The 27,314-nt window shown below is 57.4% G+C and overlaps 3 protein-coding genes across 4 annotated transcripts; 2 read left to right on the top strand and 1 right to left on the bottom strand.

The window, feature by feature from the left end:
* Positions 1–347: 347 nt before the first annotated feature.
* PPM1G (protein phosphatase, Mg2+/Mn2+ dependent 1G) lies at positions 348–15,214 on the top strand. Its single transcript, XM_040059761.1, has 10 exons — positions 348–588; positions 4,267–4,336; positions 8,902–8,987; positions 9,318–9,450; positions 10,784–11,253; positions 11,676–11,813; positions 12,563–12,797; positions 13,837–13,966; positions 14,082–14,184; positions 14,531–15,214. The coding sequence occupies exons 1-10, from the start codon at positions 469–471 to the stop codon at positions 14,723–14,725; spliced, it is 1,680 nt and encodes a 559-aa protein (XP_039915695.1). The 5' UTR covers positions 348–468; the 3' UTR covers positions 14,726–15,214.
* A 2,616-nt stretch (positions 15,215–17,830) lies between these two features.
* Positions 17,831–22,807, bottom strand: LOC120751220 (E3 ubiquitin-protein ligase RNF19B-like). 2 transcript variants are annotated; one of them, XM_040060710.2, is made up of 10 exons: positions 22,650–22,806; positions 22,112–22,378; positions 20,915–21,516; positions 20,307–20,497; positions 19,883–20,033; positions 19,415–19,577; positions 18,856–18,970; positions 18,609–18,743; positions 18,336–18,519; positions 17,831–18,205 (listed from the first exon to the last, which is right to left on the bottom strand). In XM_040060710.2, the coding sequence occupies exons 3-10, from the start codon at positions 21,361–21,363 to the stop codon at positions 18,046–18,048; spliced, it is 1,548 nt and encodes a 515-aa protein (XP_039916644.1). In that variant the 5' UTR covers positions 21,364–21,516; positions 22,112–22,378; positions 22,650–22,806; the 3' UTR covers positions 17,831–18,045. The 2 variants fall into 2 exon arrangements, with proteins under 2 accessions (XP_039916644.1, XP_039916647.1); XM_040060713.2 differs by lacking the exon at positions 17,831–18,205 and having other exon boundaries at positions 18,342–18,519; positions 19,423–19,577; positions 22,650–22,807.
* Positions 22,247–27,232, top strand: ZNF513 (zinc finger protein 513). Its single transcript, XM_040058189.1, has 4 exons — positions 22,247–22,401; positions 23,031–23,383; positions 25,349–25,942; positions 26,122–27,232. The coding sequence occupies exons 1-4, from the start codon at positions 22,247–22,249 to the stop codon at positions 26,871–26,873; spliced, it is 1,854 nt and encodes a 617-aa protein (XP_039914123.1). The 3' UTR covers positions 26,874–27,232.
* Positions 27,233–27,314: the final 82 nt, after the last annotated feature.

Genomic DNA, 27,314 nt, shown 5'->3' with positions numbered 1-27,314 from the left:
GGCAACCCCGTGCAATAGCCAATGAAACAGCGAGAGAGAGCCCTCGGGGTCGCTGATTGGTGGGTGGGCGTGACTCAGCCTATATAAGCAGCTGGGTGCGCTAGGGCCCCTTATGTAGAGGGGCAGGGCGATAATTCCGGTAGTTGTGAGCGTGCGCGGCTTTATTTGTGCAAGCGGTCGCCCGCGGCACCGGCTAGCGGCGACATCGCCGGTACCAAGTCCGCTGTTTCCCTGGAGGAGCCTCAGGGCAGGTCGAAGCCACCGGCGGGCCGTGTAGGTAGTCCCGGGGCGGAGCGGGCCGCGGTGCCGCTCTAGCCGCGCCTCTATGATCGGCGCTTCCGGCCGCCGAGCTTCCGGCCGCGCGACTTCCGGTCGCCGCCCGCCGGTGCGAGGTCCCGCCGCCCCCGCAGTCCGCCCGCGCCCCCCGGTCCGGTCCGGTCGCCGCCGACCGAGGCCGCCGCGGCTGCAATGGGCGCCTACTTATCGCAGCCCAACACAGTGAAGAGCTCCGGGGACGGCGCCGGCCTCGGGCCGCGCCCGCTGCACTTCGGGTTCAGCGCCATGCAGGGATGGCGCGTCTCCATGGAGGTGAGGGGATGAGGCTGGCGGGGCGGCGGCGTCCGCAGCCGGCGCTCCTCGGGGTCCTGCGCCGACAGGCCCCGACGGCGCCGAATGGCGAGGAGGTCCGGGGGTTCTCGGTCATCCCCTCCCTCCCGAGGCCGGGAGGGGCATTTTTCCTCTCCCGGTGCCGCCCCAGCCTTTCCCGAATTCCACACGGCGGCCGCGTGTTCCGGCTCCTACGGGGAGAGTCCCCCGTGTCGTGGGGGACACGTGCGGCTGGATAAATCCCTGCCAGAAACGAGGGATTCGGGGTAAAAAACGACGGGAAAGAGCGTTCGGTGCTTGGGGTGAAGCGCTGAGTGAAGATGCCTGGTTTTCGCTCCTGAAATGAAGTGTCGGTGTCTTGCTGTGCTTCCTCCCTGTTTTTATTTATTTATAGGAAAAATTGCAGGAAGAATTCTCGTGGCTACGCTCAGTCTCCTGTTGCTAGTCCTGGCTTTGCTGGGCTCATTGCAGCAGATGAGCGACCACCAGACCCACACCTGGCTGAGGATCCAGGTGTTTGCCCAAGTGCAGGGGGCTGCAGGAGCTGCTCTTAAAGCTCTTGGTTGGTGTGAGGGCAGTGTGGGGCTGCTGCCCCTGCAGCTCTGTGAATTTCAGACCCTCTGTGAATACCAGTAATGTGCTGGTTTGTTTTCCCTTCTGGGCAACCAGTAAGCAGCTGAATTTGGTAAGGGTTAATCCTGGTCCCCGCAGCCACCCCAGGTACATCTTTCAGTGTTTGGTTTGTAGCCAATGGCTGGTTTAGAGAGGATGTCCCATTCAGGCTGTCAGATGTTGAGTTTTTGCTGATACAGGTTCATAAGCCATTTTGTCAGACATTCCACCACTTCTTGGAGTGAGACAGCAATCATGCAGGTGAAAAATCAGTGTCCAGAAGTGTTTCCTCCTTTCTGTGTGTGAAACCCTGGGTTCTGGTTCTCGGGGTGGAAGATGCAGGATTGGTGTTTGTGCTCCTGAGATTCACTCAGAGTACGTATGTGGAACTGGCTGACAGTGTCTGAGCTGGTCCTTGCCAGTGACACAGGGAGGGGGAGCTGATGGCACAGGGACATTGCTGGAGCACCGAGTGTAATCTCAAAGGCGATTAACAAGCGTGTAAGCGGCTAAATGGAGGCTTGGCTCTGGCATCCCTTTGCACAGAGAGGGGGTGAAGGGGAGCAGATTGGTGCTGATTTATAGTGCTGGTGTCCCAGCTCCCATAGCTGGGACATGGCTCTCACTTCACTCACTTGGGTGAAGCCAGTCAGAGTGTGGCACCTGGTAAGAAACAGGTATTTTGGGTGTAAAGAGCTTTTTGTCACCTTGTGCTTGGATTTTAGGAGCCTTAATGTGAGGTGGGTGTACAGAGCTCTGTAGAAATACTGTAACTTAGTCCAGAGAGGTTGTTTTGGGAGTAAAGAAATGTTTGGGGCAGATGAGGAACCCCAAGGATAAGGATTTAAAAAAAAAAAAAAAAAGTATTAGGTACTAGAAGCAACAAAGAAAAGGGCTAAAGTCAGTTTTATGGTCCAGAGGAGTGCTCTGGGATATAGTGGGAGGCACAGGATGCGGTTGGATGCGGCTTCTCCAAACTCTTTGCTCCTGTTTTGACTGTACCCACACAGTGAGACACCAACGGCCCCACTTTGCAGCTTCATTCCTCTCCCAGGCTTAGAACAAAAGCCCTTGCTTCAAAAACTGCAAGAGTTTGGTTCAAAATATGGAGATACATTAAATGAACTCTCAGGTTAATTTATTAATTTGCTTACTCATTTCAGCTGAATTGGGTGTTTGATGTTTCAGACACAGTTCTTCACCGCTGTTATAGTAACCACTCAGGTGGCTGGGGAGAGTGAGGGGTCCCAAAGGCTGGATAGCAGGGAACAGACTTTTGGAGCCTTTGTGAGCTCTCTCTGCACACAAGATCGCAGTTAGTGAGAGGACAGTCACTGCAGCTCCCTGACCTGGGCGGGATGGAACTGGCAGCACATGGAGGTTTTGCTGCTGTGCCTGTGGCATCGGCAGTGCCAGGACCTGGCTTTGCCCTGTGTGCAGAGTGCCACCAGCATTCAGAGCAGGGCAGAGTGAGCCCCATGGGCAGCCTGGGAGCTGAGCTCTCATGTGCCAGCCCTGCCCATCTGTCCCCTCGGGGCTGGGGCTCAGGGACGGGACAGATCAGGACAGGCCACAGCAGGGGCTCAGCAAAGGCAGCACAGACTATTTTTAGTGCCAGTGCTGGGTTTCCTCCCCAGCAACATTTGCATCTCTTTAATTACACTGCTGTTTGGTCACCTGGGACTTATCCCAGTTATTGAGCTGGGGGTTCACTGTCTCACTGGCTTCTGTGAATGCTCAGAAAAGTGAGCACTAAAATGCTGCTTCTTGGTTTTTCCGTGTTTTCATTTGCTCTCTCCAGTGAGGGCTGGGGAAATTTCCTGCATTACCATTCAGTCATTACTTCAGTTTTGAACTCAGATGGTCACTTGCCTGTTCAGAAGCTCTTTTTATCCCAGTGCCAGCAGTTCCACTACAAAGGGTGCTACATAAACCCAGAACCTCACTGTTCCTGTTTCCTGAGCAAGGAACAAAGTTCTCTTTTTGCAGTACACTGGAACTCTGGAGAGCGAAGAGACCTTATCCGAGGAGTCATACATAAAAAGCAGCAGAGTTCAGTGGTTGCTGGACTGTGATCTAGTTTTGTGTGTGTGTAAACTTTGGAATATTGCTGGCAACATGGACACATCCAGATATTTGAGACTGCTGTTTTAGAGTAAGCACAGTGTTTTTGGGCAATTGTAGCACAATTAAGGTGAACCACAGAAAAGATCACATTGTTAAACATATCACAGGATACATAGTCTTCCTGACCACCAGGGTGTGGGATGTGTCAGGTGGTAAAGAGTTGGGTAAAGGCTGGACTTGAAGGAATGCCGGGAGGTTAGCTGGGCAGGGGAAGGGCTTAGGAGAAAGGTTCAGCCTGGCCATCAGTTCCAGGCTCTACGCTGCAAGAGCCAAAGTGGGTTTGCTTGCCCGTAGGGGAAGGATTTCAGGCACTTGGCTGTAAAATCATGGGGGTGCCTTCCTCAAAGCTGGCTGTTACACAGAGACCTTAGGGAGAGAAGGTCTGTGCCCTGCACATGGTGTGTGTTGTTGATCTTTGTGCTTTGTCCAGAGATGAGAATGGAGCTGGGGAAGGGTCTGGAGCAAAAGTCTGATGAGGAGTGGCTGAGGGAGTTGGGGAGGGTTCAGCCTGGAGAAAAGGAGGATCGGGGGACCTTCTCACTGTCTACAGTTCGACAGGAGGGTGCAGCTGGGTGGGGGTCACGCTTGTCTCCCAGGAAATAACGGATGGGAGAAGAGGAAACGGTCTCAAGCTGTGCCAGAGCAGGTTCAGGTTGACTATTGTGAGCAATTTCTTCATGGAAAGGTTTGTCCAGCCTGGCACAGGCTGGCCAGGGCAGGGGTGGAGTCCCGATTCCTAGAGGGGTTTAAAAGCCCTGTGGATGTGGCACCTGGGGGCATGGGACCGCACTGGATTGGCAGTGCTGGGACAGTTATTGGGCTCAGTGGTCTCATTTCCAACCCAAACAAATTTGTGTTTCTATGATTTTCTGTGGGTCTAATGCAATCCCTGTCATTCCTGACCTTTGCTCTCTCTTTCAGGATGCCCACAACTGCATTCCCGAGCTGGACAGTGAAACAGCCATGTTCTCTGTCTACGATGGACACGGAGGTAACTGCATCTGCTTTGCTCTGTCCTGTCCTTCAGTGTGACCCCTCTGGGCTGTCTGTGGCTGCTGGGGCATCCATCTGTTTTCAGGAATTCTGCTCCTTGATGGGAAGCATTTTCTTAGATAGATACCATAAATGGAAGTTCTGAACCTCTTAGGGGTCCTAGAGGGAAGGTCAGGGTTTGACCTGAAATTGAAATCAGATTTGTATTCCATCTTTTATGCCTTTTGAAAATGGCTCTTTTTGTGGTGGATAAGCTGAGCAGGAAAGTCACACAAGAAAAAGTGGCAAGAAAAGTCACCTGAGATGGACTCTAGGCAGTGTGTTCTAGTGGTTGCCCAAGGGAAGAGTGAAAATCAGAACAGGCAGATCCACTCCTTGTGAGGGTTCCTTAAACTGGAGATTGCAGCCATTCCATCCTGGAGACATGCTGGAGTCTTCTGGATGACCTGACTCTTCACAAATTTATCTAATTGCATTTCAAGAAGGCTTCTATGTTTGGTGATTGATTGCACTGTGCATTTTGCATAGAATCATTATTTGAAAAAGATGTGGTTAAATCTGCTGCCTGATAATTTCACTGCAGTATCCATGACACAAGGAATGAGTGAATAATCACTCTGGTAGTACTTTTCACTTTTACTGGTTTGGACTCCATGTATTTTTTTTTTTCAGTCAGAGGAATCCTAGTCTTGTCTCTGCTTGTATGACTGAATATTGCTATTAAATATTATTGCTAATATTACAGAATTTTCTCTGCCAATATAATGTAAGAGATCAAGATCCTGCTCTTAAATCTTGCAAATTATTTTAATTTTGATCATCCCGAGTGATCCATCATGTTTTACTGACCTCTTTTCCTGCTAATTTATGTAGATATTGAATAACCTAACTTTTCAACGAGCTCTCCCAGTGGCCATTCTCCATTCTGAAAACTGCTTCTATTTAAAAGCTCCCTGCTTTTCTTGTGGCAGCTTAGTACAGAAAACATTTGATGATTTATTTGAAAACTCTTTGAAAATCTATGTGCAGTAGATGAACTAAACTGCCTGTTTCTTCCTGTTCATTGGCTTTATAGCAGTGTCCAGTTTGTGACTGTCACTGCTGCGTATACAGCAAGTAGCTCTCCTGAAGATGTCATCTCAGTCTGAGGAATGAATTTCATGTCCTGAAATTATTTTTTTTCCCGAACTTCATCTTAGAGTGTGCATGTGCTCCACCCCTGTGGAGCAGTCACTGTTATCTTGAGGGTATCTTTGAGAACATGGTGATGATGGGTTGATGCTGAGAGGCAGAGAATGACAAGGAAATGAGATATAAGTATCGGGAGCTACTCACCTCAGAAACTGTTTGTGTCAGGCAAAAAATAAAAGAAAGAGTCTCTACCAAAAATGGGTCAAGAATGAATAGTCTCAAACCATCTGTTCTCCACTGAGCTCAGTGTCTTGGTTTCTCAGCTGCCAAGGTGTTCCATGTGTTGGGTTTTAGGGAGACTTTGGACACTCGTGACATTCCTGTTAGTACAGGACAATAAGTATTGTGTTTGGGGTTCTTAAATACAATAGGGAAGATTCTAGATAGACATTAGGGAAAGCCATGGAATAACAAAGCACTGACATGAGTTTCTAACTCATATTTTAGATTTCTATTGATTGAATCTACAGCTCTTCCTAGACAAACCATTATCAGGAAGGATATGAACATAGTTGAATCTGACTTATAAGAACAGCTTTTGCCCATTCCCTACTATTGTATGATTTTATTGATGCCCTAGTTCTTCAGTTTGAAGCAATTTCTCAGGTCTCCCTCATGTAAAATTAAGTTTTTGGGTGGGAACCTTGCTAAGCCTTATTAGCTGGCAGTGCAAAAACTGAATTTAGCTTCTCTTATATACCCTGCTCATCCCTCAGCCCGAAACTCTTCAGTAAGCTTCCTGTTCCAGACAGGCTGGGAATAGTTTTTATTACTGTGTTATTTGGAAAAGGGTGAGTTTGGGGGGGGGTTTTGATATATTTGCATTTTCCATTTAATTCATCAGTTTTTCTCTTATGTTTCCCTCTTGTGGACAAGACTTCCAGTGTTTGAAAGATGCTGCTGGGCCAGTTTTTTGCCTTCCCCGGTTTCTTTATGTGCTCTGGCCTCCCTGCCCCCAGATTCTGGAGGATGATATTTGTGCACTTTGCCCCTTGAGTGTTTGGTCAGTCTCTATTCCTGTCTACTTGTGCTTTAGCCTTTCTTTTAATAACGTGTCTTCACTGACACGTATCTTGCATTGCTAATCTGTCTTGAGGTTTATTTCTCTCTCTTTGCTATTTGCCTTTTCACTATATTAAAAAAATATATTGTTATTGTTTTAAACTTCTCTCGACTCAAGGGTTTCCTGCCTTTTACTCTTCCAATCCGTTCCCCGGTCCCACGAGAGGTGGGCAAGTGGCTGGGTGGGGCTTAGTTGGTGCCCCTGAGGTTAAACCACAACAGTCCTTTCTTGGCACCCACGATGGGGCTGGAAGGGTTGGAGCTGGTAATGGATAGACCAGAGAATGTCAGAGGGATTTGTATCTGTTAGCAGCTGCAGCTTGCTGGTTCAGGTGTTCCCAAGATGACTTTACTTGACCCACACCACACTCCTTTTGTGCTGCACCTGTTAGAGGCTGGTGGTGGCTCCTGCTGTTTGCTGGCTCTGCAGTGATTAGTGGTGTTTGTCTGGGAGATCTGTTATTCAAACACTGACCTTGAGCTTCATCTGGCACTTGGGCTCTGCACTGAGGCCATCACTATCCTTCAGGTTCCATCTCATGGAGACAACTAAGAATTTTTTACCTTCCGCCAAGGGTTGTGTTTTTGGTTTTTTTTTTTTTTTGGAGAAAACTCAGAATGGCCGAGGCCTCACAATCCTCACAGGCAAGACATTCTTCCTAATATCCCATCTAACACTGCCCTCTGTCAACGTGGAACCATTCCCCCTGGTCCTGTCACTCCAGGCCCTTGTCAGAGGTCCTCTCCAGTGTTCCCAGGTCAGGCCCAGTCTCTTTGTTCCCTGGATCTGGACCATGGAATGCTTTGCAGCGCTGTGTAGCAGCAGCCATTTTGCTGTTTCTGCTCTCTGTCAATGGCCACTTGATCCCTTCTCATCAGGTACGTTGAAAAAGTCCCTTGTCTGTCCTCCCAAATCTCCCCACTTCTCTGCTTCCCACTGTGTTCTCTTTGCTGAACTGATGGCTGGCTGGTGCTCTTCTCTCACTTCCCTTGCTCCCCATTCCTTCACAGGGCTTTGTTCCTGCCTGCACAACTCTTGGTCATGCCCAGCTGCCTGCACAGTCTCTGTTGGGCTTGGAGAAGGGCAGGGAAGTTGGGATGTGCAGCAGGAAGATGAGGAGTTGTGTGGCTGGTCCATCCCATGAAAAACCCTCCTGTGTGACAATGCTCCTGTATCGCAAAGGAAAGGAGCCCATGTGGCTCTGGTTGTACCTACAGCCACGGGAGAGCCCCTGGTACAGGGAGTCTGGCATGCTGTGCCCAGCCGCCCACACTGCTACTTCTTTGTACTGTGACAGGGAATGATTGGTCCAGCACAGCCTCAAGATGTTCCTGGACCCCGCAGTGGGACCCTCCACCTGCCTGCAGCTTGCCTTGCTCCTCTCCCTCTTTTTGTGCAGTCATTTAATTTGTTTCTCAGCTTCTGGCTCTAATTTTTCTTCTTTGTGAGGTGTAGGCCAAGTTCCTTGGTCCAATACTGTTCCTTGCTCATATAAAAACCTCAATGACTAGTCTGATCTCTTACAACTCACACTACTTTCTTACCCCGTTCAAGATAAGCTACAGAAATTCATGATCCCTCAATGTTTACTCTTCCTTCTCTCTTAATAGCACCTGCAAGATCTAAACAAATGCTTCCCATGCCCTCCCATACTTGACACCATTACTTACCAAGCTTGGGGTAGTTTCTGGCTTTTAAAAATCTCTCATTTGCTCTAGGATGAGCACTTGACTTGAGCTGTCTCTCAGTACTGGTTATCCCCTGTGCTCTCAGCACAGTGTTCTGGCTGCTGTTTATCTTGCTGGGCTCTTTCCTGTACCAAGGGACTGCCCTGTCTCCTGAGAGGTTCACCTCAGTCTCTGGGATCTCATTGTCGTTGGTCTGGAACACACACTAGAAGACAGAACACTTTTTATGTGCTCACTGCACGTTGGCAATGCTCCAATACAGCCTACAGTGGGCAAAAGCTTCCCTTTCATTCTGCTTTCACTGACATGTGAAATTAAAGATCTCCAGGTAGGCTGGACCTAAAGAGTCGGCCTAAATGTCACTGTGGGCCTAAACTCCCTCTCAGGAAGTTCACAGCATTGGCCAAACCCAGTGGTTTGGAGCTCTAAGGGTTGCCAGAGCTATCTTCACATCCTACTGGGAAGGTGTGATCAGGCTCCCCTCACTTAGCTGCTGTGTCACTGTTCTGTGTCTGGAGCAGCTCTGGCTTGTGTCCCAAGGTTTACCTCAGGAACTCAGTTGCTCAAGAGCAGGTTGTCTGGAAAGATCAGCCTCTTTAAATAGTTTCTGCTCTTTTTCAGGAGAAGAAGTTGCCCTGTACTGTGCCAAGTACCTCCCTGAGATCATCAAAGACCAGAAGGCATACAAGGAAGGCAAATTGCAAAAGGTAAGGAGCCAACTTTGCCCTGGACAGAGTAAGTGATAACACAGAGGAAAGCCCTTGTGTCAGTACCCAGGTGGGTGTTAGTTGCCTAGAGAGGTGATGGAGTCTCCATTCTTGGAGCCATCCAGAACCTGTCTGGGCATAGTCCTGAGCAGCTGACTCTGGGTGTCCCTGCTGGAGCAGGAGAACTCTGTACATCCCTGCCAGCTGCAGCCATGCTGTGATTAATGAGTTACAGTGTGCAAGCTGGGGGAGACTGGATTGCACAGTATGGCAGGCAGGCGTCCTCTAGGGAAAGGGCAGCTGCTTGCTCATGTCTGTGTTCACACGCAGGCCCTGGAAGATGCATTCTTGGCCATTGATGCCAAGCTCACCACAGAGGAGGTGATTAAGGAGCTCTCTCAAATGGCTGGGCGGCCACAGGATGATGAAGATGAGAAGGAGAAAGTTGCTGATGAAGATGATGGTAAGTCAGATGTAACTGAACAGACAAGGCTGCAGCTCCAGGACAGGGATGTAGAGCAGCAGGGTTAAGTCTCCTTGGGCACAAGGTTTTCTGTCCCAATTTCTCGGTTAAATTTTGGTTGAGCTATTGCCCCTTAGCATTGTCCATGGCTTTAGGCTGGTGCTAGGGGAACCCTTATTCATTTGCGAGGTTAATGCTATGGATAACAAAACAGCCCATCACCATTTTTTAGTGAGCTTCCTCTGTGGGTTGCAGGGTTCCAGGACATGTCAGGAACTCTGAGCTGGGCTCAGCTGTGGAAGGGAAATGATTTGGTGTGCAGTGCTTAGCTCTCCCTGGCTGGTGGCAGCCACCAGCTGCAGATAGGATTGAAGCAGATCCTGGTCTCTTCAGCAATTCTTCCCACAAAGAAGCAAGTGTTCCACCAGCAAGTGGTTGCCAGCCCAGGAGGTGTTTCCTGGGGTGGAATCCTGTGCTGCTCTCGCCGAGTACCTTGTGACCAGCCTTGGGGCAGATGAAGGGTGATCCTGTCACCTTGAACAATATGTCGGTCTGGAAATGCTGAATTTATTGTTTCTTTTTTTCCAGCTGGCAGGGATGAAGTGGGTGGGTGGTTGGCTGGGCTTTCTTTTTGTTCTGTATTTTCAGGAGCATTTGGGCTATCTGTATTTGTATTCCTTTGGGGATTAAATAGCAAAGCAAACTATATGCAAGGGGATGTCAGTAGGGAAGCAGTGGTCTTTGGCCTCATGGTCATTGGGGCAAGTCATCCCACTTTTTGTCTAGTCCCACTTGGGAGATGGCCAAAGCTGTCCTCTCATCTCTTGTACCTGTCCAGATGACAGCTGGTGGGGATCCCTGGGGTGTTTCAAGCCCAGGGAGTGCTGTTCTCTTGTTCCCAGCTGCAGCATTAATGACCAAGCCTGCACGTGGAAGTGGTCTGTCTGCTTCCCTGCAGCTCCCAAGGAGCTTGGGAAAGCGAAGCTCTACCCCCTGGCCACACATCTGATGTGAACACTGTGCTACCACCAGCCCTCATGCCTGATGTAAACGCTCCGTGGTGCTGTCAGTCGGCCGGGGAGCGCTGGGGCTGGGGCAGTGGGGGCACTGGCAGGCTGTGCTGTGGTCAGAACTGTGGCCTTGCTGTCCCCACCCTGCTCACCTGTAGCATCTGGGAGCTGTAGGAGGGCACAGGCCTGGCTGTGTGCTCAGTCAGTGTGGGGAGCTCTGCTGGAGCAGCCTCAGCTGGGGCAGCTCACCACAGGAGCCGGTGTGGTGGGTATCCTGCTCTCTCACCCTCCCTGTCCTCGTCCCCTCCCTCTTCCGTTCGCAGTGGATAATGAGGAAGCTGCTCTTCTGCACGAAGAAGCCACAATGACCATCGAGGAGCTTCTCACACGTTACGGACAAAACTGCACCAAGAACCTCAAAGCCAAGTCTGTAGCTGCAGCTGGGGATAACGCTGTGGAGGGGACAGGCAAGCAGCATGATGGGGAGTCAAATATGAATGGAGAGGCTGACCCAGGGGAGCTTCCTGACCACAAGGAGAGGAAGAACGGGAAGCCAGATGAAGAAATCACGGGTATTTCCTCCACCTCAGACAAAGCCAGCGCTGGAGGCAACAGCCCTGCTCTGCAGAAGCCTGAACTAGGCAAAGGTGACGAGGCCGTCACCTCTTCCACTGGGGAGGCCGGGCCCTCCTGCTCCTCTACGGGAAAGCCCCAGCGCACAACCAAATCCAAATTTTTTGAGGACAGTGAGGATGAGTCAGATGAGGTTGAGGAAGAGGAGGAAGACAGTGAGGTAGGAAACAGCACTGGAACAGAGTGGCCTTCTGGCTGGGCAGAATGCGTTGTTTATGGTGGCACTTGAGACAAGCCTCTGGCTCATCCTAGGTGTATTCCTAGGAGAAGGTGTTTCAGACTGATTCTTTGAGGCCATCCCATGGGGACGTTTGGGATTGTTGAGCTAACCCCAAAGGACACACCCTCATCCTGCAGCAGCCATAGCTGATAGCCCTTGGTCCTGCTGCGTGCACCATCCCTTCATCCACTGCAGTAGTGATACCAGCTGCTCTGGCTGTAGCCATCACGTGTGGGGGACATGTGGCAGGTCACCTCACACCTCTGGGGGAGCTGAGCGTTGGTCTCCAGGATGGGGGGACCCCTAGGGGGGCTGCACCAAGAGTCCCGTGTGACTCCTGTGGTATCTCTCCTTTCTTGTAGGAATGTAGTGAGGATGAGGATGGTTACAGCAGTGAAGAGGCAGAGAATGAAGATGATGAAGATGACACTGAAGAAGCAGAGGAGGATGAGGATGAAGAGGAGGAAATGTTGTTACCGGGCATGGAGGGAAAAGAGGAGGTGTGCACTCTGGTTTTGTGTTCTGCAGCTTAGTGTGGAGCCAGGGGCACTTGGGAGACTCAGCTAGGGTTGTTCCTGTTCAGGTGGGGATGGAACACCCTGTGCACACTCCTGGGGCCGAGGGAGCTGCTGACAGCCTGGGTTTGTGCAAAAGCTATGGGATGGGCCTGGATCTGGATGGCAGGTTGAGATCCGAGAGGCTGGTCCTGTTGCTAGGCATGAGGTGCTTGGAAAGCAGTCTGGAGGGAGAGTGGGGCAAGAACAGGAGGGCTCTGCTGGCACCGCTGCTCCAGAGCGTAGCACGGCTCCTCACTGGGCCAGGGCTGTGGCTCTTCAGCCCATGACAGTGTAGTCAGGCAGGCCAGGGACCCAGGAGGTCAGGTAAAGGGGACATGGCTTCCAAGGTGCCAATTTCTCCCTTGGGGAAATGTCCTGATTTAAAGTGAAAATGTGCTCAAGCTGGGCTGGGGTTGGGATTAGCACATTAGAGTGGAGAGTACAGACCTGTGGAACACCAGAGAATCCTGACCCACCACTCTGCATGAGACTGGGATGAAGGTGTTGCCTAACCCTGCCGCTCAGTGAACACGCTCCTGGTGTTCCCCACTCCCCTCAGGCTTTCTCCATTGTTCCCTTGTGTGCTGATGGGGTGTGATGGAGCACCCTGGGATCTGGGACACTGCTGGGGCTGGTTCCCTTATTGACCGGACAGGGAGATAGAAATCTCACCAAATTTCTGTCTCCTGCAGCCTGGCTCAGACAGCGGGACCACGGCTGTCGTGGCACTGATCCGGGGCAAGCAGCTGATTGTGGCCAACGCCGGGGACTCGCGTTGCGTCGTGTCCGAGGGTGGCAAGGCCGTCGACATGTCGTACGACCACAAGCCAGAGGATGAGGTGGAGCTGGCCAGGATAAAGAACGCTGGTGGCAAGGTCACCATGGATGGAAGGGTGAACGGCGGCCTCAACCTCTCCAGGGCCATCGGTAAGCAGAGGGGGGATGCTGGCAGGCCTGGAGCACCCGCATCAGGGGAGCCATGCTGACAGCACTGCCAGGCACTGAGGTTATGGAACAATTTCTAACAAGATGAGTGAAACCTCTTCACTACTAGATGGGAGATGTCAGTCTAATTGGAGAAAACAGGTGTGAAACAGTTGGGCATCAATGGAAAGCAGCATCTGACATAGCCCAGGCTGTTGTGCCAGTAGCTGGGTTGTCAGAAACCACCTCACGTAAACTGTCCCAAAACCAGACTGCTGCCTTCGGAACAGGACTTTTCCTGCTTACTGGGTTATTGAGGAATCTTGGTGTGTTGCTTCCTGAAGACCTGGCCTCATGGCAGTTTGAGCCCATTTCTTTATCTGAGTATGTACAGAAGGACCCAAACCACTGAAATCATTATCTTAGTGGAAAGATATAAAAAACACCTCTAGGATGGAAATAAGTAGTTTATCTAGGGGAGACACTGTCATTCCCTCCTGCTATTTTGTGGTGGCCCTGGAATTCCGTTCATAGGATGATTCTGGATAAACTGGGCCAGTTTTCTCAAGTGAAATTTGAATCATAAAATGAACACTGGACTGGTTTGGGTGGGAAGGGACCTTAAAGCTCAACCAGTTCCAGCCACAGCCATGGGCAGGGACACCTTCATTAGACCAGGTTGTTCCAGGCCCCATCCAGCCTGGCCTTGAACACTTCCAGGGATGGGGCAGCCACAGCCTCCTCAGAGGTGACAAGTGCTGTGTGCTGTTGGCCTGGTGTCGGTTGCCCTGGAAGGTGGGGAAGGGCCACTTGGTTTGGAGTAAAAAGAGGCTGAGCTGGCCAAGACTCCTCTTCCCTGGGCTTGCCAGAGCTTACACCTGGAACCTGCAATGGTTCCTCTGCTTCACGGCCCACAGGCTGATCCCAGGGTGTGGGAGCACTCGGTGGATCCCACTGGGAATGCCCTGTGGCAGGGCAGTGCTGCTCACTGTCCCCAGCAGGCAGCACTGCCTGTACCCAGACATCTTCCTCCCCACCGCAGGGGATCACTTCTACAAGCGGAACAAGAACCTCCCTCCGGAAGAGCAGATGATCTCTGCCTTGCCTGACATCAAAGTGCTGACAATAAACGATGACCATGACTTCATGGTCATTGCCTGCGATGGAATCTGGTGAGTAGTGAGGGAGCTGTTGTGCTCCCTCAGAGGCTGGGCCGGAGGAAGGCCTGTTGGACACTATGGCACATGTGCTCCCTTTGCCTGCCTTTCTGACCTCTCTGCTCTGCAGGAATGTGATGAGCAGCCAGGAAGTGGTGGATTTCATCCAGTCGAAGATCACCCAGAAGGATGAGAACGGACTCCTGCGGCCACTCTCCTCCATTGTAGAAGAGGTAAGATCAGGAGCTCTGCCGTTCCTGCAGCAGCGTGACGTTTCTACGTCCCAGCTCGGTGCCGGGCTCTGCCCTCCCGCTCCCTCAGATGGGTTCCCTGGGCACTTCAGCCAGTGTCTGACCTCAGGGGTGCTGTCCAGCCAAAGGAGCTTCTGCTCACATTCAGAACCCTGGGGCTGCCAAGGCCACCTCTGCCCCTTGTCCGGTGGGAACAGCCTTTGACTCCTCCTGCACAGGTCTGGCCTGGCAGGCCCTGAGCTGCTGTCAGGTGCTGGAATGGCCCCGGTGCCTCAGGGTGGTCCCAGTGTGTCTCCTCTCTCTGCTGACTTGCCCTGTCTCTCCTCAGCTATTGGACCAGTGCTTGGCTCCAGACACCTCAGGGGATGGCACCGGCTGCGATAACATGACCTGCATCATTATCAGCTTCAAGCCCCGTAACACACACCCGCCTGCTGAGAGTGGGAAGCGGAAACTGGGGGAGGCAGCAGCACCTGCAGAGGAGAACGGTGGGGACAGCACCAAGAAGGCCAAACTTGAGTAGCAGGGCCCACCTGGGGACTGGGCTGTGCTCACCAGACTCTCGTTTCTTACCCATGCTGAACTCAAGACTCCAGGTCTTGTCCTTTTTTTAGCCTTAGCAGAGGCCTTGTTTGTCCGTGTCCTGGTTGGGGGGTGGGGGCGGGTCTGGTTAGCAAGGGCATGTCGCACTGTTCATCCGTAACCATTCCAAAGAGGGAGCGAGGATGGAGCTGCGCCGGGGAGCGCTGCATCGCGGAGTCCGTGCCGAGGAGGAGGAGGAGGATGTCCCCCCATTGTCTCCATGTGGTTGTTGCCATTTCTGTGCCTGTGAATTTCTGTTTGGAGGGAAGAACTTTTTCACTGTTGAGGTTTTTTTAATCTGCACCCGATTATTTAAGGCCCTTTCTGTTTTTATTTGTGAAACAATCTGGCGGTGGTGCTGCAGCCACGCCGTGTTCAGTTGTACACTTTCAATCAATACTTTTTTCAAACTAAAAGACCAGAAAATACAGGTGTGGTCTTGGTCCTTGGTTCTTTCCTGGCAGATGAGGTGAGGAAGGTGAGGTGGGGAGGAGAACATTTGTCCCTCTGGTCTTGGATCACTGCAGAGTTTTGGCCTGCGGCTCCCAGTTTCCTCTTGGATGGCTCTTCTGAGGAGTCTCACAGAGTAAAAATGAGCCTCTGGACAAAGTCTGTGACTGCTCAAGGGATAGGGGTACCGGTCATGTCCCTGAGCTCACCTGCCTACAGCACCCATAGAGCTGCACCTTCTGTCAAAGTGTGTCAAGAGACAGCTTCTCCCTGATGCACGGCTCGGACAAGGGGTGTCAATACCTGCGGCTGCTCCAGCAGGAACGAAGTCCATGGGCTGTAAACCACGGATGGAAGGGTGGGCTATACAGTTGAGCTCTCCCTGTGTAGCAGAAAGAGCCCACGCACCCAGCAAACCACCAGAAAAGAAGAGCACTTTGTTGATCCATTTTTTCTTTTCTTTCTATGTGCAACTGGCCCCTTCTGTGTCCGTTTCCCACATTTGTTCTTTCTCCAGTCCATCCTTCCCCCACAGCCTGTAGCTGTCCCCCCTGCCCCAGGATTCCATGGGAGCCATAAGCTCTGTGGGCAGCAGACCCCACTGCTACTGGGGGGGCGGGGGGTGTCTTCCTCTGGCCCCCTGGACCTCAGGTACCCCTGTCTGACCATCCTGTGGCCCTGGGCTTCTGTGACAGCCAGGCCAGAGCCACCACTGGCTCTGCAGAGGTGACCAGGACATTTCCCTGCACAGCCTCTGGAATCCTGTGCTCCTTTATGTTCCTGGTGAGCTGCCATCCCTGACCCTGCCAGGCAGCCGCAGCAGAACCCCTGCATCTGTTCCCTGAACAGCTGCAGCTCTGAGGGCCTTTGCTGTGGCACACGGAGCCACCACAGAGCATTTTGAGTAAAAATCAGCATGATGAAACATCAACAGAGCACATAGAAAATGGTCTAAACCCAGTACAGGTTACTAATGTGAAGTCACCACAGGACCTTTTTGTGGGGACTCTACAGAGACTGGAGACCGCATCACAAACCTTAATGACCAGGAATAAAGTTTAAAACCAAACCCTCTGGAGCTGGATGCCAGCAGCAGGAATGAGATGACAAACTGGTTTTTTAATGTTTCCAAGCAAAGCTGCCTCAGCTCAGGCTCTCAGGGACTGCAGGAATAACTAATATTTAGGACTGCTTGTCCCTGTGACTACTCATCCTGTTTATTCAAAATCTGGAGTAACCTTGACCAGCTCAGTGATGGCATGGAGGAAGCGTGAGGTACCGAGCAGCCCCTTTCCAGAATGATCCTGAGATAAACCCACCTGGGATCAAGTGGAGGTTGCACTGAAAACAAACCCACTTTTGCAAAGGAAAAAAGTCTTCCTGGGAGATCTCCTCAGGCTGCCCCATTCCAGGGGAACACACCAGCTCATCCAGAGTTCCTAAGCACGGAAACAGCCTGAGCAGCAAACGCAGCTGCAGCACTGGGTTGTTTGAGGCTCTGAAGCACCAGACTCACACAGGGCTGCAGGAGCCCAGCCTGGACACCCCAGGCACCAAAGCAGTTCAGGACTGGGCAGCTCACTCCAGAGCCACCAGACAGGGTGGGGAGCTGAAGCTTGGGGCTGCCAGGGAGGGGGGTCAAAGGCACCAGGAGAGGCAGCACCTGGGCTGGTGAGGGACAGACTGAGCTGCAGAAGCTGAGACAACAGCCCAGGACCAGAAGGGTGGAGTTCATCTTCGAAAAGGGAAGATCTGCAGTGCAAGGTGCTGCCAAAGGCACAACCCTATCATGTGGGAATCCCAGAGCAGCTGGAGAAAGCTGCGCATGTGAGCCGACTCACAAACCTCACCTCCTGTGCAGATAGGCTGGGACAGCTCGGGATGTTCAGTCTGGAGAAGGATCCAGGGAGACCTTAGAGCCACAGTGCCTAAAGGGGCTCCAAGAAAGCTAGAGGGACTTTGGACAAGAGGAAATAGCTTCCCACTGCCACAGGGCAGGATTAGATGGGATACTGGGAAGAAATTCTTCCCTGGTGAGGCCCTGGCACAGGTTGCCCAAAGCTGTGGCTGCCCCATCCCTAGAAGGGTTCAAGGCCAGCTTGGATGAAGCCTGGAGCAACCCGGTCTAGTGGAAGATGTCCCTGCCCATGCCAAGGAACAGTGATGAGCTTTAAGTTCCCTTCCAACCCAAATCCTTTACTCATTCTGTGACTGCCCAACTCTGAGCAGCAAAACCTTCAGAAGCAGATTTTTTGCATGCTGCAAGCAGAGTTGGAGTGGTGAGGATCCCAGTGCCTGAGACTACACAACCCATCTGGCAATAGGTCCCCACCTACAGCCCATGTTACCCACTGGCCTTGCTGCAGGATGGATCCCTGTGGGACCAGCACCAGAGATCAGAGATGGGGGCTGCTGCCCTCCCCCAGCCCTGCAGCCTGCTCTCCAGGCAGATGAGTTGGTACAGGCAGAGCAGAGGCCACAGCAACCCCTGCATTGCCTGGGTGGCCTCTTCCTCACTCAGGTGCAGCTGTTGTGCCCACCAGTGGGCTGCCATGGGGCTGCGCTGTCAGGGGAGTTTTGCCACAGGAGACAGAGGGACCCTCAGAAAGCAGCTTTATTTCCTAGTGGTGCCTCTGGGAAAGGGATGGACAGGGCTAGTGCAAGGTGCGGCGCTGCTGGCTGCAGTTGGCACCCACCCAAGACCCAGCTCCCAGGGCTGGGCGTGCTCAGGGGCCTCAGAGGGGGACTGGCTCTGTCACAGGAGGACATAGGGCCTCTGTGTGGATCAAGACTCTCCTCCTCAGGCCCCCATCACTCCACAGGGACACCCACGGAGCTGCCCCTGTCACTGGTGGCTCCCAGGGAGTCCCCAGAGAGGCTCTGCCCAGACAGGGCACTGCTGAGGCTCTGCTGCCGGGCAGAACGTGGCACCGCTTCAACCGACACCTCCACCTCGATGGTAACACCTTCCCTGCAGACAGACATGGGCCTGAGGGCAGTAGCCCAAAGGGGGACGTCACCCGTCCGTCCGGGAGCCGGGGAGGCTGTTTGGAGGGGATGTGCCACTCCCCCAGCCCCTTCAGCACAGCCACCCTGCTTACCTGTCAGAGGTGTCCTGGCCCTCACTCAGCATGCTCCCCGCAAGCGCCACTGTGCTGGCTGACTGGCTGTCCCACACCGGCCCCGGGCGCGGACTGCGGCTGCTGCTGGGGAGGGAGGCAGCGGGGTCTGGAGCTCCGTCCTCACCCGGTCTGGGGCTGGGCAGCACTGACCACAGCTCGTTCACTGGGGAGAGAGCGTGCTGTTCCCACGGGCTGCTCCTCGCCAAAGCAGGGCGGGCACAGGCCGGGGCCTGCCAGCTGTGTGGGACTCACGTTTGGCCAGGTTGTCCAGCTCCACCACGCCGAGGTCTCCAGGCGTGCGGCTGCCCCCGCAGCCCCAGCGGCTCCGGCACAGCGACAGCACCACGGTCCCATACACGTAGGTGAGCACCAGGGGCACACCGACACCTGCGGGGGGGACGAGCGGTCGCTACCCAGCCCCAGTGCCTCTGGTCCCACACAGCTCCACAGCCACATCCCAGCCACAGCCCCACACGTGGGCGGTGCCCTCGGCACTCACCCACAGTGAGAGCTGTTATGATAGGAGACACAAAGAGAGAGAGGAGGACACTGCTGGTGACAGAGAGGCACTGCTGGCACCCGGAGAGGCTGCTTCGCCGGCTCTGGCCCAGCACCTCAAGTACAAGACAGAAAGGTGAAGGGCTCTACAAAGACCTTGGCATAACCCCAGAGACACAGCCTCTTCCCCGCCTGGCAGAGATCCAGCCACAGCCACCCAGACACCCCTCCCTCTCCTCAGGGACGGGCAGCCCCCACAGCACAAGTGTTCCTGGAAAGCCACCCTAGAACCCTTCCTCCTTTTGCCCACTGACCCCACTCCCCAGGCTGAGCACACCCACACTGGCAGGGTTTGCTGGGGGGGCAGCAGAAAGTCCTGGCAGGGAGGGACTGTGGGCTGTCAGGGGTGGCACAGGGATGTGCTGACAGTGGCCAGGGGTGGCAAAGGGATGTGCTGCGGGCAGCAGGCAGCACTGCAGGTCTGTCCAGGCCGAGGGCCATGGGCTACCAGGCTCAGCAGCAAGCAGGACCACAGGGATTCCAGGACCACCTGCCTGTACCTTCCTACCCATGTAGATGGGGATCCCAATGGTAATGACAGGGACAGCAACACCCGCAGCAAGGGAGATGACCATGGGCGCTCCCAGAACCATGCCCAGCTGCCATAGGATCCTCCGGGTCCGTGACCACGGCCTCTTCCCCCAGAAGGTGCAGCCAGAGGGGCTGTGGGGACAAAGCAGGGCTGAGCCATGGCTTCTGCAAGGGGCAGGCAAAGACCAGCGCAAACTGGCTCCATGCCAGGGGACATCCATGGGCCCACCAGAGAGCAGGCAGCCAGGTTTTCCCAGCCCTGAGCTCCAACTGCCTCCTACAGTGTGCCAAAAGCCAGCCCCAGCCCTGCCAGACCCAGCAGCACAGACCACCCTGCTCCCCCCGGCTAACCCCAAACCTGGGACAGAGCCTGGCTGCCCCCATTCCAGCCCCCCAGCTCCTGTCAGGGTCCCCAACCCCCATGGCCCTGCACTGACCTCAGAAAGTGCACGTCAGAGATCTCCTGCAGGCAGAGCCAACAGAAGAGGCACCCACAGACCGTGCAGTTCATTCGGTTGCAGCTCCCATCGTTGATCTTCATGATGAAGGCGCTACAGCGAGGACAGACCTTGATGTCCTCGGCCTCAGCTGGAGGGAGATAAGATGGGATGGGGGAGCAACACAGAACAGTGTGCATCCATCCCAGCCTGCCCCAGGTACTTCCCATCCCACAGGTATCATGGAGGGAGCCGAGGTCCCTCTACACACCCCAGCCCAGCTGGCACAGGGGCTGTGAGACTGCAGCAGAGGCAGAGGGAACTCTGGATCCTGGCTCCAGCAGCCCCACGCGCAGCGGGCACAGAGGCACACAACTGTGCCAAACCCCAGCCCTGCTGCTCCCACCCTGGGCCAGGGCCTCACCATGGGCCGACTCCTCCGGCTGGGCCAGCTGTGCTGTGGGGGTGGCCAGGCTGGGGGCAGGTGGCACCGCTGCACAGGGGCCGTCGGGGTGCCAGGGCTGCCGGCAGTGGTAGCAGAACTCGGTGCCACAGCCCTCACGCCCGCAGGTGAGGCGAGGACATTCGGCACAGCCATGGGCAAAGACAGCGTAGCTGCGGGGAGAAGGCAGTTGGAGCTGGGTTACCGCGGGGTGCCCCCTCCCCGGCACAGCCAGGCCAGGCTGTGGCAGTGCAAGTGCCAATCCTGCACTGAGCTGGAGCCGTGGCCCCGGCTCAGGAGAGTCGAGATACACCCTCATCAGCCCACCCTGTCCAGCATCCACAGCCCTGGGGCTCACACAGCATCCAGCACAGCCAAGGACACCAGACCCGGCAGACAGAGCCACACAGGCTCTGCAGTCAGACCGGGACTGGACGCTTCCCTGGGCACACCCAGCCCAGCACAGGACAAAGTGATGAGCACCCCAGCCTGGGAAGGGCTCACAGGACACAGGCACACGCTGCTGCTGCTGTGGGAGCAGGGCCCACACCCACCCCACATCCCCGTCCCTGTGCTGGGGCCGGCGGTACCTGCAGTCGGGAGCAGGGCACCAGCGGGTGCCAGGATCAGCCACCAGCAGCCGCCGCAGCAGGAACTCTTCATACTTGTCCCGGAGAGCGGGCTCGGGCAATAGCCGGTGGACGTCGGAGGGCTGCAGCGTGGCGGGGCAGTGAGGGCAGGACACAGGCACGCGGCTCTCGCTGACGGCCAGGCACAAGTACTGCTCCAGGCAGGCCCAGCACGAGCGGTGCGAGCAGGAGGCCAGGCTGGGAAAGGCCTCGGGGGGCTGGGGCAGCAGGCACAGGGGACACTCCTCCAGCGCCTGGCCCTCACTCAGGGGCAGTACCACACGTGTCTCCTTGGGTTCCTCTGGCCCTGGATCTGGTTCTGGTGGTGTCTCCTCCCCGACGGCCTGTGGCCTCCGTCTGAAGCAGCCCAGAAGCCGTCGGGGCCGGGGCACACGTGTGGGCTGGTTCATGGTGGCCCGCCAAGGTAGCCACCGGCTGTTGTTGGGCTACGGAGGGCAGCGCGGAGGTGCTGGCCCTGGTGCAGCCCCCATGCCCAGCTCCTACCTGAGCCTCACCACAGGTAACAGAGGAACCATCCCCAGCTGCAGTCGGTGCCGCTCAGCCTGCAGAGGAACCGCTCCTGAGAGCGAGCCCGTGCTCTGGGAACGGGCCCCCGCACCCAGAGAAGCCCGACAGCACCCTGCCAACAGGCCCCAAGCCTGTGCTGCCCCATCCTGTCTCCTTCAGCTCTGCATGACAGCTCCAGGAGCAGAGAACTCCCAAACCCCCAGCGTGGGGAGCACAGCAGCAACACTGCGCCCAGGCACAGGGCAGTGTGACGCCCACCCCCATCCCCACCCGGGGCTTCAGGCTTCTCCTTCCTGGGCTGAGACAAGGCTAAAGCACTTCTCACTGGAGTTCAATTGCCAAGGGACCTAAGGCACAGTTCATTCAGTGATCAGGAGCCAGGTGATTCCAGCAGTGGGGCAAATCTGTCTATTTCCCTTGAGTAGAGCTCACGCAGCCATGGCCATGCCGCCTTCCCTCCCCACGGTCCTTCCCTCTCTACAGCCAAGTTGCCCTCTGCTCGCCCCACCTCAACAGCACCCCACAGCTCCCACAGCATTCCTGTGACAGCTCTGCCAGGGACAGAGGCACTGACATGAGAAGGAGCCAGAACCAGTGACACTCAGGTGAGACTGAGGAGTGCAAGCATACCTGCTTTGCTGGGCCAAGCACCGGGAACCCTCAGGGGACACAGCCCTTCCCAAGGGATACAGCACTTCCCAGAGAACACAGCCCTTCCCAGGGAGAGGGCAGCTGCAGAGCTCAGGGTAACCGGGCAGGGCCAGGATGCACGGGGTGGTTGGAGAGCGGGAGACGGCCAGGGCCGTACCTGTCAGCGGGGAATCATCGCTGGCAGCACAGCGCGGCCACGGCTCCCCCGGGACGGCCACAGCCCGATACATCCAGCGCCCCCGGGACCTGCAGAGGGAGAGCAGCGATCCGTGACGAGGCCGAGCCGCGGCTCACACAGCCGGGGCCGCCGGGAGAGCACAGCGAGTGATGCGGGAGGGGATGGGGCACAACCCCGGGACACAGGGGGTGTGCAGCTGGGCTGCACCCCCGGCTGCCTCAGGGGTCGGCCAGAGCACGGTGTGACCGGACAGCCAGCGGCCCTCGGGCCCAGCGGGCGGGACGCAAAGCTCCGGGTGTCCCCGGTGTGACCGCGCGGGGACACCAGCAAGGGACTCACCGAGGTCTGCCCTCGGCGGCGGCCCTCGGCGGGGCCGGACCCGGTGGGCTCCGGGGGAGGAGCCGCAGCCGCCCCTAAAGGGGTACAGAGACCGTCAGCGTCCAGTGGCGGCCCCGGTCCCGGCAGTGCCACCGCCTCCCGTCGGCCGGAAAGGGCGGAGCCGCTGTTGTCCCGCCCCGCCCCAAGTCCCGCCCAAGCCCCCGAGCCCAGCCCGCCTGTCCCGTGACCTGGCTTGGCCCGGCCCCACGCACCCGCCGGGCCCGGGCCCGGGCCCGCTCCCCCTCATGCCGCGGCCGCCGGGGTGGGCGGGGCCGGGAGGTGGTGCTGCCTCTGCGCACGCGCCCGCTCTGCTTCCGGGTCGCGCGGCCGCTTCCGGCACAGCCCCCGCGCGCCCGGGGGAAGCGGAAGCGGAAGTGTCCGGTCGAGGCGGGGCGGCGGTGGCCGCCCCGGGCTGGCGGGGGCGGCTGGCGGGCCGCGGGCGGGCGGGCGGCGGGGGGCCGGTGCCGGCGCCGGGGCCCGCCACGATGCCCCGGCGGAGCAGAGCCACCCGCAGCCGGTGAAGGGTGAGTGCGCGGCGGGCCCGGGGGGCGGCGGCGGCCCGGCGGGGACCCGCGGCGCTCGAAGCGCTGCAGCGGACGCCGAGGATGGCACCGAGGAGACGGCAAGAGCGGCGGTGGTGCTGCCCGGGGACCTGCTGCTGGGCCGCGGCCCGGCCTCCGAGAAGGGACCGCCAGGTGCGTGCGGCCCCCGCGGGGACGCCGCCCCTCTCCGGTAGCCCCGCCGGCGGGGACGCGGCCCGGCCGGGCCGTACCGGCCCCGCGCTCGGCGCATCCGGCACGGCCCGCTCTGCCACGGGCCCGCCCGGCGCGGGCTCCGGCGAGCTTCCTCTCACGAGGGAGGCCCAGCCCCCGACGGGACCCCCGGGTGGATTCTGCCCGCCCGGCACTGACCCCGGGCACCGATCCCCGAATGCTCCTTCCCGCGAAGGTCCCGGGCACGACGTTGTGCCCGCGGTAGGTTTGGGGCCGCGCCCCGCAGCCGCTGCCGGGCTCACGCCCGAGCCTCCGCACCGCTCAGCCCCCGGGGTGACCCCGGCCCCAGGGTCCTGTTCCACCGCTACCCTCGGCGCTGCGGGATGTGCGGAGGGCTCCCACCTCCAGGACCCCCGCTCCGTGCGGCTGGGCAGTGCCTGTGCAGCGGTGCTCCCGAGCTTGGGTCAGCCCCGGCCAAGGTGGCCAGAGGGGCAAGCGCTGCTCGGCTCCATGGAGCTGCCTCCCGGGGACTCAGCAGCGCGTGAATAGAATGGCGAGGGATGATGGCAAGGACTGTCTGGTGCCACGTCTCTGTTCTCAAGGACTGTGCCCTGGTCTGTGTGTTCAGCAGCTGCACTGGGTTGTACTCCTGCTCTGGTACTGCTGCCGGGCAGATGGGGCTGCTCTGAGGACTGTGTTTCCCTGCCCTGGGGTGGCTGCTTGGTAGCCCTAGGAGCCTGCCAAGGATTTGGTGACAAATTCTACCAGGAATACCTGTCCTCCCATTTAGCCCCAGCCAGAAAGCAGGACTAGGACCTCAACCCACTGAACCAGTCAGGGCAGACAAGCTGCCCCATGTGGGCACTGACGGCCACTTAGGGGATGGTGCTCTGGGGATGCTGTGGCACTGCTGGGCTGAGGGGACAGGGGCTTCCCTCAGTGTGGGACTGGGCTGAGGGGACAGGCCGGTCCCTTGGTGTGGGTGGGGCTGAGCTGAGGAGAAAGGGGGTCCCTTTGGCAGAGGGCTTGAGGCAGGCCCCGTAATAGCCAGGCCTTGGTGGGATGCCTTTTCCTGATGTCTGCATTTCCGGCAGTGCTTGTGGAAGGGGCCGGAAGGCTGGAGGGGCTGCCCCGTCCCACAGCATAGGTCAGCCTCATCTCTGCGCCTGCCTGGGGCTCTGGGAGCTGGACCCAGCCCAGGCAGCAGCAAGGGGACAGTCCAGGGTTCTTCCAAGGATGGTGGGGAGCTGCTGAGTGTGACAGGCTCCAGGGTTGCAGGTCAGGCACACACGGGGCCAGCAGGGCATTGCTCACAGCTGGTAGTGGTGATCTGCCCCTCCAGCCCCGAGCACCAGCCTGGGGGAACATGTGGAGCACAGGTGCTGCAGAAGGATGAGTCTGTGCCCAGCTGAGAAGTTCTGTTTTAGAGCCTGGCACAGCCTTCCCCCTGCTGCCACCGGTCAGTGGCACTGTGTGGAGCTGGGGAATGTTTCCTGCAGGATAGAATGGGCTGGTGTCGGAGCTCCCCGGTGCCAGCCATGTGAGCGCGACCAGCTGCCAACCCGGGGACTGGGGCAGCAGCACAGCGAGAGGGGCACAGAGCAGCTTTATGGGCACCCATTTCTCTGGCGTGGGCCAGGCTGTGCCCACCACCTTCCACCCACCAGGCTCAGCAGTGCCGGTGGGTGATGGATCCACCCGTCCTCTCGCCCTTCCTGTTGCCAGGGTCATGGCCAGCCACGCAGAAGTGTCAGGGTTTCCTGAGACGCCCAGAACAGGCCCTCAGCAGGGTGTTGGGGCAGGCCATGTCTGTGGGGTTCCTCACTGCAGGGCATGGTGCGGTGGGCTCCCCTGCGGGGTGCCACAGGGTGGGTCTGGGGGCGTAGGCAGAGGGGCTGTGCCCAGGCCAGCCAGGCTGACACCGCCCCCTCCCCACGGTGTTCTCAGCAGACACACTTGTGGGGAAGATCGCTATTCCAGCGTACGCCCTGAGCGACGACGACTGCTCCTCTGGGTACCAGCAGCTGAGTGTGGAGAGTGACCCTGAGGAGGGGGGCGAGCCTGGCCCCGCGGCCCTGCCCTGCCGCCAGTGCGGGCTGCAGCTGGCTGCCAGCCTGGGCCAGAGCTGCCTGCAGTGCGCCGGCACTGAGAGCGGCCGCAGCCAGCGCATCGTCTACTCCTGCCAGCTCTGCCCCTTCGCCTCCCACTACTCCAGCCACCTCAAGCGCCACATGAAGACACACAATGGGGAGAAGCCCTTCGCCTGCCCGCAGTGTGCCTACGCCTCTGCCCAGCTGGTGAACCTGACCCGGCACCTGCGCACGCACACCGGGGAGAAGCCGTACCGCTGCACGTGCTGCAGCTTTGCCTGCAGCAGCCTGGGCAACCTCAAACGCCACGAGCGGGTCCACAGCCAGGACAAGCCCTTCCAGTGTGCTGCCTGTGACTATCGCTGCAACCAGAGCCGCAACCTGAAGCGGCACATGCTCAGCCACCGCCTGCCCGAGAGCGAGGGGCCGCACCGGCAGGACAAGGACACAGGTAATGGTGGGAGGGTGTGGGGATGCGGGGAGAGCTGGGGCTGGGGCAGGGCACAGATCCTGCCACCGACCAAAAGTCACGTTACTGCTAGGCTCAGCAGGGCACTGTGGCTGGTCACAGGGCCGATCCTCACTGGCGCTGCGCCGCCCAGCTCACAACCCCGTCTCTTTGTCCCGCAGAGCCACTGCTGCCAGAGCTGAGCCTGCACGTGGGCAGCGGCAGCGGCCCCTTCCTGCCCGGCTGCGCGCGGCTGCGGGGCGAGGAGGCGGCCGCGCTGCCCGAGCTGCTCTTCCCCTTCACGTGCCGCATGTGCGGGCTGGTGCTGGACGACGGCTTCGCGCAGGATGAGGGCCTGGCCGAGCAGGTCTGCGGGCGCTGCAGCCTGGCGGTGCTGGGCACTGAGCCAGGTGCCAGTCCCCGGAAGGGCACCGGGGACAAGGGCTTTGCCTGCAGCCTCTGCCCCTTCGTCACCCACTACCCCAACCACTTGGCGCGGCACATGAAGACGCACAGCGGGGAGAAGCCCTTCGCCTGCCCGCTCTGCCCTTACGCCTCCGCCCACCTGGACAACCTGAAGCGGCACCAGCGCGTGCACACAGGCGAGAAGCCCTACAAGTGCCAGCTCTGCGACTACGCCTGCGGCAACCTGGCCAACCTCAAGCGTCACGGGCGCATCCACTCAGGCGACAAGCCCTTCCAATGCAGCCTGTGCAGCTATAGTTGCAACCAGAGCATGAACCTGAAGCGGCACATGCTGCGGCATACGGGCGAGAAGCCCTTCCAGTGCCGGGACTGCTCCTACACCACCGGTCACTGGGACAACTACAAGCGCCACCAGAAGATCCACGGCCACACAGCCGAGAGCTGGGTGAACCCACGCAATGCCAAAGCCCTCCTGGCCCCCCCAGCCGTGGGCACGGCTCTGCCCTGAGACAGCACTTAGCCCAGCAGTGGGCCTGGGGTGCTCCGGTGCCTGCCCTCCCTGGGGGAGGGAGGACAGGCGGGCAACTCCACGGGGCCTGAGGGCTGCCCTACACCAGGCACACAGGCACACTGGGGCCTCCAGCAGCCCTGTCCTGCCTGGGCAGGGTGAAGTCACAAGCGGCGGCACTGACCCCTGCCCGTGCGGCCCCGCCACCCCACCTGCCCGTTTCTGCCTGCTGGAGCCTTCCTCTGCCGGGGTCTGGGGAAAAGTGGGGAGGGGGGAACAGGACTGGTTCCATGGCTGCTGCCGTGCTGGTCGGTGTAATTTATATTGTGTATAAAAGCATTAAACAGTCAGTTTTGTTATCTGCTCTTCACCCTGGGGGCCTTGTTCTGCTGCAGAGGGTTGGCTGGCACGGAGAGGGGAGGGACAGCAGCCACCCCCCAA

This window comes from Hirundo rustica, chromosome 3 (genome assembly GCF_015227805.2).
Source record: "Hirundo rustica isolate bHirRus1 chromosome 3, bHirRus1.pri.v3, whole genome shotgun sequence".
Taxonomy (NCBI): Eukaryota; Metazoa; Chordata; class Aves; order Passeriformes; family Hirundinidae; genus Hirundo; species Hirundo rustica.
Note: the sequence above shows the minus strand (reverse complement) of the source record. Positions and strands in the feature narration are given on the sequence as shown.

Excerpts from the sequence above, each read along its gene's own strand:
- PPM1G (XM_040059761.1), top strand. The coding sequence starts at position 469 with ATGGGCGCCTACTTATCGCAGCCCAACACAGTGAAGAGCTCCGGGGAC. Across the intron at positions 589-4,266 it reads GATGGCGCGTCTCCATGGAG|GATGCCCACAACTGCATTCC; the intron begins GTGAGGGGATGA and ends TCTCTCTTTCAG. Across the intron at positions 4,337-8,901 it reads TGTCTACGATGGACACGGAG|GAGAAGAAGTTGCCCTGTAC; the intron begins GTAACTGCATCT and ends GCTCTTTTTCAG.
- ZNF513 (XM_040058189.1), top strand. The coding sequence starts at position 22,247 with ATGCACGGGGTGGTTGGAGAGCGGGAGACGGCCAGGGCCGTACCTGTC. Across the intron at positions 22,402-23,030 it reads CAGAGGGAGAGCAGCGATCC|CCCCCGCGCGCCCGGGGGAA; the intron begins GTGACGAGGCCG and ends CTTCCGGCACAG. Across the intron at positions 23,384-25,348 it reads CTCCGAGAAGGGACCGCCAG|CAGACACACTTGTGGGGAAG; the intron begins GTGCGTGCGGCC and ends CGGTGTTCTCAG.
- LOC120751220 (XM_040060710.2), bottom strand. The coding sequence starts at position 21,363 with ATGAACCAGCCCACACGTGTGCCCCGGCCCCGACGGCTTCTGGGCTGC. Across the intron at positions 18,744-18,855 it reads CATAACAGCTCTCACTGTGG|GTGTCGGTGTGCCCCTGGTG; the intron begins GTGAGTGCCGAG and ends TCCCCCCCGCAG. Across the intron at positions 18,520-18,608 it reads GCTGGACAACCTGGCCAAAC|TGAACGAGCTGTGGTCAGTG; the intron begins GTGAGTCCCACA and ends CTCTCTCCCCAG.